Raw genomic sequence first — 11,339 nt, 5'->3', positions numbered from 1 at the left:
AACCAAATAAAGAAAAAATAGGCTTTGCAAATTATTTTCATTGCTTTATAGGCTATTATCTCAGTCCATCACGTAGCCTTTATGCCTTTAATGTCTGATTTATATTTGAAATTGTTGTAGGCTGCTGTATTTCTGGATTCTATTTCGTCCATTTCCATTTGTAAATGTTCAAAGTGACCACATAAACTAAATATAACATATAACTGCATATATAGCCTAGTTTCAAGGAGAAGAAACAACTTTTTCTAACTTGAAATCTACATACAAGCAAATAATCACACAGTGGGATGAGTCATGTTTTAGTTTTTTATTCCCGGATGTGATTTCTGTTCCTGGGAAATGAAAGACTTGATATGAAAATGCCACACCTCGGACTTTTCTCTTCGAAGCAGCATCAAGCGCAAAACTAAGTCAAATTTAGGTTGAGGAGGAAACAGCTGAATGATGAGGTGAGTGGCTGAATAATGAGAATCGTTATAATTTAGGTTATTATAAGCTATTACTAAATCCCAGAGCTCCTTTCTTTCTGTTTTCTTACTTTTTCTCTCTTCTGTTTCTTGTTCTTTTCATTTCTTCCATTTTCCCTAGAGCCAGGATCATAAGTAGCCAATTAACTTTAAAAAGCATTACATTTTTACATGTAGCTGATGCTTTTATCCAAAGCAATTTACAATTGCTACATATGTCAGAGGACACACACCTCTGCAGCCAGTGTTGGGAAGGATACTTTCAAAACGTATTTCGTTACAGAATACAGAATACATGCCCACAAATGTAATTTGTAACGTATTCTGTAACGTTACTCAATCTGAGTAACGTATTCTGAATACTTGGATTACTTCAGGATTACTTCCACATTGAATTGCGTTTTATAAGTGTAGGAATGCAGCTATCACATCCAGCTTACTAAACAGGCCTATAATGGTGTGTTCTTTTTATTCCAACTAGCTGAATGTGTACCTGAACAAGCAGATAGATTATTGTATTGGTAGTCCCGAACTGCATACTACAAAAATCTAACCGCAGTCTTGCTACCACGAGCTAATTTTAGCTAACGTTAGCTAGCATGTCAAATGGGGCTAGTAAATCAGCAGGTAGGAGAATGTAAAGTCGCACGTCAATGTTAAAATAGCAAGGTGACCAGTAAAACTACAGCAGACGACTACACCTGGCTAATTAAAAAAATAGCTTACTTTAAGATGCTTCTTCAGGTTGGAGGTGGAGTAATTTGGACGCTGAAAGGAGGTTGGTTGCTGGCAAGCAGAGGTTGCACTGCACAGTTATATTTCATTCTCCCTGTTCGTTCTTTAATGTGAAATGCTGTTTGAATTTCCAAGATAGAAATGTATTCCTGTCCTGGCTCTGTCGTGCCGGTTCCGACTCCATTGTGACTGATCACGCAAATAGCTATTTTTTTCGATTTCATATCGGGGCTTCTGGAAAATGCATAGAGTTGCCTTAATTTAGTCAGAGTGAATAAACTCGTGAAACAGATAAGTATCGTCATGTAATCCATTGATTTCAACAATGTGACTGTATTCTAAATACCAACTATTTAAATTGTAACTGTAACGGAATACAGTTACTCATAATTTGTATTCTGAATATGTAACGCCGTTACATGTATTCCGTTACTCCCCAACACTGTCTGCAGCAACTAGGGGTTGCTCAGGGACAAATTGGTTGATGTATTGAAGTGGGAATTGAACCCAGGTCTACCACACCAAAGGCATGTGTCATATCCACTGCGCCATCACAACAGAAAATTAAAAAACAAATAGGCTAATGATCGATTTATTTTCCTACACTGCCATGACTATAACGGTGGCTTATGCTGTCTGTCTGTCTGTCACGCACAAACATCCTGTGTTTAGTTGAGATCTGAATGCATATAGGGCTTCTCCAGTCGGGCATAATGGCGGCCTGTTCGGATTACGATCTCGTATTTTACGGAAATAGTTCATTGAAATGTGTTTCTGAAAACATTAAGCGAGAAATAGACCGTGCAGTTGAAGAATCTGTCTTTATTTCAGTTTAAAAGATTTTTGTCAGATTTTGAGAGCCGTTTGTCCCGCTCATCCCACTCGTCATTTCCGGGTTAGCACTCCACCAATCAGATTGGTCATTGAGTCCGACTGCCCGCCCGCTGACTCAAATCGGCTAAAATGAAGGCCGATGGCACGGAACACACCAAACAGACTCGAGTCACTGACCTCGCCAGACTGTCCGACGGCCGATTATCGGGTTAGTGTGTCAGGGCTATTACAGAAAAAGTCTTTTTTGCGACGTTAGTGCTGCTTTTGTACTTTCATCCGAAAGGAAAGCCAAAACTTTACAACATGGAGTAACATTTCACAGATGAAAAAGGGGTTTTACAATATTTTACTGTTACGAACGAAGAGGTAGGCCTAGCCTAACCTAATGTTAATCCTTCTTTTAAGCTAACATACAGTTAAGTGACTGTCCTGATACTAAATTATGCTAATGCTAGCTTGTGTCATATAAAGTAGCCCATTTATTTTAATTTAAGTAATTAGTAAGATGCTGAAATTTTTTTGGCAGGGGGGTTCCACGGTCCACATAGAGCCTAAAGATACTAAGTTACACAGGCTGTGTATTTTGCAGACCACTCTACCTCTGCCTCTTTTTAAAAACTCACTCGCCCCTCCCCTCCATGAAGTACAGCTGAGCAGACGGTGCGTACAAACTATATCCCAACATAGGACCTACTGCACGGCGAACTCCAAAAACCAGCGATGAAAAAAGTAGGCCTATCTAAATATCTGTGTGAATATGTGCATATAAACTAAAATGTTATTTATATAGTGCAACCAATGTAAATTATATATTATTAGCAATACATGCATAATCAAAATGTCGCACCAGGATTGGTTTTCTAGATGACAATGTATGTTTATTTTAAAACAACCACAAGTAGATTAAGTGTTCATAAACCGCATAACAGCCAGACAAACTATGCAAAATCTTTCTTTTCCGACAGTATGTGACAAATTCTAAAAAATTACAGACTATTCGTTTCTTTATAATAGGCATACATAAATCACCTATATTCTAGGCTAAATGTAGGCTACCATCTGGGCCGGCACGTCGGCAGGAAAAAGTAAGACACTGTGTCTCTACCTTATGATGATTTCGGTACATCAAACGTTGATTTGCGCTCTGGAGTTCGGCTGATAAACTCTGCCATGAGACCGGAGACAAAGTACCGGCGCACTTTAACAGCTCAGCAGGCTCTCTCTGTCACTTTTTGGACGTTTTCTGTGTTGGACACTGTGTGTAAACTGGGGGGCTCGGGGCTCGTGGATAAACGCACTTTTGGGAGAACAACTGATGTTGCATCTCCCTACTGTATGAGCGCATAGGGAGCACAGGACCACCCCTATCCTCCCCTCCTCTCAAGAGGTAAGGTGTTTAGTTCTCCTCGAACACACTTACATCAGGCGGGAAGCCATTAACATGCGGCTCCATGCCTTCCATTAAGACCGGTTACTACTGCCATATTCACCCCGTCAGGTCTCGGTGCTGCTGATTTGCATGTCTTCATGAACAGGATCACTGTGTGGAAGCGTCGCTGTACGTTCAGAAACTTAGAATGTCGCTGCAACAAGGGATAGGGGGAAAGTACAAGACACTCTAAAGATTAACAAACAATAAATAGATATAAATATGATAAATGATAAAGCTATCATTTTATTTTCATTGCAGTTTTAAAGCTTCACCACCAGGTGGTGCAGCTGCACCTGCAGCACCCCCACTTCCCGCGCCTATGCTATCATGTGTGTTAAAATGGTTACAAACCAACCAGATGGCCGACCCTCGGCAGAAAAGCCAGTGGAAATGATCAGTCGCGTCCCCGAGGTCCAAAAAGTGCCACAGAACACACCAAAAAGACGAGACGAGACATAATACATCTCTATAACAGCAGGCGGCGCTAATCTGTATTGTTGCCCAAGAAATGAAAACCGGCAGCTGATTGGACAAACGCGTCACATGGGTTTGTTTTCTCCGGAAATTCAAAGCCAGACTGTCATGGCGGAAGTTCAGAATACGATATCTCATATTGTACTAAAATAGTTCACCGAAACGTGTTTCTGAAAACATTTGAAGGGAGAAATAGGCCGTGCAGTTGCTGAATCTGTCTTCATTTCAGATCGACAAAGGTCAGTTTAAAAGATTGTCGTCAGATTTTGAGAGACTCTAGTCACCTCATTCTGCTCCCCATTTCTGGGTGAGTCCCGACTGCCCTGCCGCCGACTGAACACGTCAGGTTGGCCAAAATGAACGCCGACACAGGCACAGTTCAGGGTGTGGTCTGAGCAAGGGCGCCATAAGTAAGGAAGGAGCCATTTCCATCTTCCTTCCTTCCTGCCCTAGTCCTTCCTCCACATGAAATGAACCAGGATTATCCAAACACTTTAAGGCATATCACATTGATTTACTGTTGATGTTAATTTTATTCTCCATCAGTGCTGCTCAGAGTCAAACAACACTGGAGTCCAAACTGGAGGCCCTGCAGTGCCACTTCACCTGGGATCTGGACCCCAGCAAGTCCATGCTGTTACGTCGAAAGGAAAAGTTCGAAGACATCGGCACCGAGGAGGGGAACAGCTGGCTGGGTCACATTTACAACCTGCGGGGGTTCGTTCAGTACAAGCTGGGGTTCACCGAAGACGCCCAGAGTTTCTTCAACAAGGCTGCAGAGGCCTTCAGCAAGATAAGAAACGCAGATGAGGGTCCCTGGTTGGTGGTGAACTACAGGAACCTGGCGTGGCTGCACCACCACCTGGGAGACCAAGCAGAGAGTCAGGCTTACCTGTCAAAGGTCAACGCCCTGATGAATAAATACCCATCTCCATCCCAGGACCAGCTCCATCCAGAGATCTACGCTGAGAAAGCCTGGACCCTGATGAAGTTCAGCAGAGAACAAAAGAAAGAGGCTGCAGATTACTTCCAGAGAGCCATCAGGATGCAGCCGGATATGGTGGAGTGGAACACCAGCCACGTCTTAGGGTTAGTGGGGTCTATCAGGCACAACAAAAAGCTGGAGGCTGACCTTCTGGAGAAAATGAGAATTGCCAAGGAACAGGATCCAGAGAACTTTTACCTTGCTGTTCACTACCTTTATCAATGTTTTCTGAAAGGAGAGAGAATCGAAGAAGAAGCACGTGAGTTAGCCAGAAAGGTTTTAAAGAATCCTGTCAGCAGCTACAGTGGTATTAAACCATTACTAAAGGTTTACTATTACTATCTATCTGTTGATGAGGCCATTGATTTGGCAGAGGAGGCTCTGGAAACCCATCCAGATGAGCGTTATCTGAAGAGATGCGCTGCCCTCTGCTACAAATGGAAAATCATTTATGTCAGGGACAGTCGTCTAAATCCAAGCATGATAGACAGAGCAATCAGTCTCCATAAAGAGGTGATTGCTCTCTACCCTCATTCTTTCCTTATGAAGAAAATAGACCTCGCAAATATATATGCATTGTTAAATTACGGCCAGGCCGAAGCTGAGCAGATATATCAGGAACTGCTAGAAAGTGATCTGGAACCTGCAGACAAACAGTTGGTTTATTACTGCTATGCAAAACATTTATACCTCCGTTGTAGGGATTACCAAAGGTCAACACAATATCACATGAAGGCAGCAGCGATACCGCAGCAATCCTTCTATAGATGGAACAGCATCAACACTCTGAAGAAGATTAGAGACAGAGGCAGGAGCCACATGTGTAGAGAAATAGAGGAGTTTTTGGCAAACCTGCAAGAGCCATATTGTTTTTAAAAGCACTGGTTCTTAATCCAGAAATTGATTACACATCAGGAAAACCTGATCCTTCTGTTGGTCTGCTGGTCCAGAAGCAGCAGACCAACTGTATCCTTTAGAGGCAGGTTTTTACACTTTATGGAAGTATAATAAAAACCTTTACATTTGTTCTGGAAAACTAAGCAGTAGTACACACTAGATATATGAAACAAGCTGAATCATTTAATAACACTGGTCCTTTAAATAACATCCACTCTGGACACGTTCAAATGTCATCCTCCTCAACCATGGTATTTGTTATAGTCCTGTTGTGTTGAAATGTTTTTCCTTTGCCCTGTAATTTAAGCTTATATAACAACAGTATGAAGTTTGCTTTGCTGTAAGAAAAATAAATGGTTGGTAATGTAATAGTTAATTTGATGTATAACCTGAATATGATCGCTATTTGTGCACACACAATAGTATTAAATATACATTATGTGAACTAACGTATCCTTGTTTCGTGTGTTTGTTGTGTTTTGGTGGTAACTATACAAGATATTCATGTATTCTACACAATCAAGACGATGATGAATGTTATCAAACTGCAACTTTTAAAAACTGCTGCCAAACTTATGTTTATAGCCTACAACTGTACAACAATATCTACAAGTCGATATCTGAAAAGGTGAAAAAAATGAGTAACCAAAGTGCAAAACAAACAAAACTAGTTCTTGCTTTAAATCAACTGAAGACCAAATAATCACAGAATGTGATGAGTCATGTTTTAGTTGTATTTCTGGGTGTGACTTCATTCCTGGGATACGAACGCCAAGCACAAGACTCACCACACCTCGGACTTTGTCTTCAGAGTAACGTCAAGAACCAAACTAACTCATATTTAGAGAACTACTGAGCGGACGAAACAGCTGAATGATGAGGTGAGTCTTCCATGTCAAAAGTTGTCTCTTACAACCCACTTTCCTCATTTCTCCATCTGTCCTCCTCTCTTTCTTTTCCTCAATTTTCTTTTTTTAATGTGTTCCTGGAGGTGAATTTGAATATCCTAGGATGGCAAAGGACTGTCCCGCCCTACTCTGCCTCTGATTGGCTAATATTCGTTGCCTTCGTTAGTTGGATTGGTTAAGTTTAGACAGTAGGCGCATGAGATTGGTTAGAGCTAGGGTAAGAATATCAGGGTAAGCCAATCAGAGGCAGAGTATTGCCTAGGTTTTGCATCCTGGGGCACGTTCAATCTCAAAACGGTGCGCACCGTTTTGCTACGGTTTCCAGGTTGAACGAAATATTTCATCAGTGTGAAACAAACTTTGATAAATTTTTCTCCCGTTTGGTTCAGCAGCGACGTGCATGTAGGCTATTAAAAAGGGAGTGTAATGGCCCCGGCACCTTTTCAGTTTAAATTAACCTTTTGCTACGTTTTGTCTGGGTTAAACATGCTCCTTGAGACACTTACTGTAGGAGGAACTATTATAGAGGCGGTTTGAGTACTTTGCCTTTGTCTGTCTATCCGTCTGTGACCAGGTTTTGTCACTAACAGATAGCATCACAACCATGCAAGTTGCAGTGACCAAAGTCCACAGGTGTGGTCAGAGTAAGGGCGCCAGAACAAGGGAAGGGACCATTTCTATTCTGTTCTTTATTTGCATACCAAAAACAAAGAGCAGGCTGCAGATAAACTAACTGACGCACCGGTCCATGTTTCTGACTGGCTGGATGTTCTTCTCTAAGACAACCACAAGTGCACAGCAGGCTGATGTTTTTATTGGAGGAGAAAAACTCATGGTTGTGTCTGATTTTAAATACCTTGGTATCATTTTAAACTCTAACTTTTAAAATGCATGTTAAAAAGGTGGCTAATACCATCAGATATAATCTGACTAACCTTAGACACATAAGGCCATATCTAACCACAGAGGCAGCCAAACTTTTTATGCATGCCATGATCTTTTCCCACATATCATACTGTTTCACAAGCTGGTCCCAAGCAAACATGACACCCCTTAAACCAATAAAAACCCTTTATCAGCAAACTTTAAAAACACTAGATCAAACACCTATCAGCTATCACCACTGCCATATCACTACTAAATACAACTTGTATTACAAGATAGTATCTAGATGCCTGCCTCATTTTCAAACTATGACATGGGCTTGCACCTCCACCACTGGGTGGATTTATACAACAGAAGAAGAGAAGTGGCAGAGCAACTAGGGTAACTAGGGCAACCACCAGGGGAGACTGTGTTGTACAGTATAGACATACAGTAGTAAGTCTGGCCAAACAGTCTTCTCAGTACAGGGCTAAAATTATTGGAACTGCCTTCCTATTGAACTCAGAGAAAGCACCAGCTGTCTATCATTTAAAACCACACTCAAGAGATGGATTAAAAACGATCACAACTGCAATCATCAATATCTGGTTTACCTGATCCTAGGTACTGCCCTGCTTTTTATTGTACTTATTTTTTATTTATTTAGTCTCTTCTTTCTTCTTTTTTAATTTGCTCTTTAACTTTCTTACATTCTTTTTTATTAATGTAATATGATGATGTGTCCCCTGCCAAGGGACTACAGATGAAAATTATCTTGTTTGCTAACTCTGGCACATTTACATTTTGAGTGTAAACAAAAAATGTCAATGGATGTGCATTGTCCCTTTTAAATAAACAAATAAATAAATAAGTATCTTCCTTCCTTCCCCCCTTCTTCCTCCATATGAAATGAACAGTGATTATCCAAACACTTAAAGCTTAGACTAGAGCATATTAAATTAACTTACTGTTATAGTGTTGTTTTATTCTCCATCAGTGCTGCTCAGAGTCAAACAACACTGGAGTCCAAACTGGAGGCCCTGCAGTGCCACTTCACCTGGGATCTGGAGACCAGTGAGTCCCTACTTTTACGTCGCAGGGACAAGCTGGAGGACATCGGCACCGAGGAGGGGAACAGCTGGCTGGGTCACATTTACAACCTGCGGGGGTTCATTCAGTACAAGCTGGGGTTCACCGAAGACGCCCAGAGTTTCTTCAACAAGGCTGCAGAGGCCTTCAGCAAGATAAGAAACGCAGATGAGGGTCCCTGGTTGGTGGTGAACTACGGGAACCTAGCGTGGCTGCACCACCACCTGGGAGACCAAGCAGAGAGTCAGGCTTACCTGTCAAAGGTCAACACCCTGATGAATAAATACCCATCTCCATCCCAGGACCAGCTCCATCCAGAGATCTACGCTGAGAAAGCCTGGACTCCTGTTGACGTTCAGCAGAGAACAAAAGAAAGCGGCTGCAGATTACTTCCAGAGAGCCATCAGGATGCAGCCGGACATGGTGGAGTGGAACACCAGCCATGCCCGAGCACTAGAGTATGCTTCTAGTCACCACGGCATCTTGGAGATTATGAGAATAGCCAAGGAACAGGATCCAGAGAACTTGTACCTCGCTGCTCACTACTTAACTCTACGTGCTGACCGCGGAGAAGAAATCGAAGATGAAGCACGTGAGTTAGCCAGAAAGGTTTTGAGAAATCCTTTCGGCCTCTACAGTGGTGTTAGACCATTACTACGGGTTTACAGTATCTATGTATCTATTGATGAAGCCATTGATTTGGCAGAGGAGGCTCTGGGAAAACATCCAGATGAGCGTTATCTGAAGAAATGCGTTGCACTCCTCTACCAATGGAAAATCTTCAGGGAGAGTCGCCCAGATCAAGGCGTGATAGACAGAGGAATCATTCTCATGGAGGAGGTGATTTCTCTTTACCCTCATTCTTCATTTGACAGGAAATTAGCTCTTGCAGATATATACGCAATGTCACTTTACAAACAGGATAAAGCTGAGCAGATATTCCAGGAACTGTTAGAAAGTGATCTGGAACCTGCAGACAAAGAGTTGGTTTATATCTGCTATGCAAGATATATTTAAACTGTAATCGACAGGAATACCAAAGGTCTGGAGAAGATGAAAGACAAAGGCCACATGTGTAGAGAAATAGAAGAGTTTCTGGAAAGCCTGCAAGAGCCATAGTGTTTTTAAAGATGCTGTAAGTGATGTGACGTGTTTTTTAGGCTAAAACATTTTTCGTCACATACAGCAAACATCTCCTCACTATCCGCTAGCTGCCTGTCCCCTGAACACACTGTAAAAAAATGTGATCTCTGTAGTCAGCCCAGGCTCCACAAACGGCAACAAAAACAAACTGTGCCAACCTGCACCACCAAACATAACAAACAGTGTTCCAGCCAATAACCGACAAGAAGGAGCTGGTTGAGCCATCACTGCAGCAGCGTTAGCATGTAGGCTACTTCCACAATGCGTATTCATGACTAAACCAGCTCCTTCTTGTCAGTTTATGTAACAAAAATTGTTGTAGCCTAAAAAACGCGTCACATCACTTAGAGCACCTTTAAAAGCACTGGTTCTAAATCCAGAAGAAAAGGTAATGCATTACCTAAAATAAATCTGCACATATTTGTTAAATGCCCAGTGTGTAACGTGTTTAGTTGTTCATTATCAAAATCTGTTTTGCCCGTTCACAAACTTGTCCTTTTTCATGACTATTTACCACCACCATCAATTCCAAGTATCCTATTGGCATGAAATTTTACATTTGCGTTTGCATGAACTGGAGTAGACGCTCCATGTTCATGCGCCATCTTGAAATACGTTAGCGGGTAAGGGACATACAGGACATACTGCTCCACCTTTCGCGTTTTCTCTGTCACATGATAAACTCACAGGTACTGCTAATGCTGCTAACGGGTATCGTAGCTTCCTTGCCTCCGGCAAGTTTGAAAAAGGAAACATGGAGGACCACACGTATTCAAAATCTAAATTTCAGGAACAGGAGTCTTCTTCTTCTTCTTTGCCCAGAAAAAGAAAAAGAAGATTGAAAAGAGCAAGAGACTGGTGTTTTGAAGTGTGAAGGCTACCGTAGCTGGAATACGTACTTTGAACTGCGTGGTGTGAGAGAGTTGATTGCGATATATGATCTCAACGCTAGATGGGAGAAATTCCCACACATTGGACCTTTAATGTAATTACTTCCAGGAAAGATTTGTGGCAATTGTGAACAAGATTCTCAAAATAAAACATGGAAGTGAGAAACTTATAACTGAGTCAGTCAATTACACAATTAATTTAAATATATCATATGTTGTCTTTTTATTATGTTCCTATTGGGTTGAATTGTTTTTCCTTTGCATTGCATTTGACGTTATAATAAGAACAAACTGTCTTAAGGAAATTTGATTTGCTGTAAGAAAAATCAAACTGAATGCTAATGTAATAGTTACTTTGATTGTATAACCTGAATAATGTCGGTAGATGCAACTGATTGTCAACCTGTGTCTCAGTTGTACACAATACAATACAATAAATCTATCTATCTATCTATCTATCTATCTATCTATCTATCTATCTATCTATCTATCTATCTATCTATCTATCTATCTATCTATATATAGTCGGAGTGAATACTCAATTCAGATTGGCTGGGTCCGTGACCCTAGGGGGTCCTCAGAGTAAGTGCAGGGGGGCCGCCATATTATGTCTAAAATGTT

The 11,339-nt window shown here is 41.4% G+C and overlaps 1 protein-coding gene and 1 pseudogene across 1 annotated transcript; both read left to right on the top strand.

The window, feature by feature from the left end:
- The first annotated feature begins 424 nt into the window (after positions 1-424).
- LOC120565677 (interferon-induced protein with tetratricopeptide repeats 1-like) lies at positions 425-6,274 on the top strand. The gene is made up of 2 exons (XM_039811601.1): positions 425-449; positions 4,489-6,274. The coding sequence occupies exons 1-2, from the start codon at positions 442-444 to the stop codon at positions 5,801-5,803; spliced, it is 1,323 nt and encodes a 440-aa protein (XP_039667535.1). The 5' UTR covers positions 425-441; the 3' UTR covers positions 5,804-6,274.
- A 332-nt stretch (positions 6,275-6,606) lies between these two features.
- On the top strand, positions 6,607-9,859 carry LOC120565676 (annotated as a pseudogene).
- The last annotated feature ends 1,480 nt before the right edge of the window (positions 9,860-11,339 follow it).

This window comes from Perca fluviatilis, chromosome 9 (genome assembly GCF_010015445.1).
Source record: "Perca fluviatilis chromosome 9, GENO_Pfluv_1.0, whole genome shotgun sequence".
Classification (NCBI taxonomy): domain Eukaryota; kingdom Metazoa; phylum Chordata; class Actinopteri; order Perciformes; family Percidae; genus Perca; species Perca fluviatilis.
Note: the sequence above shows the minus strand (reverse complement) of the source record. Positions and strands in the feature narration are given on the sequence as shown.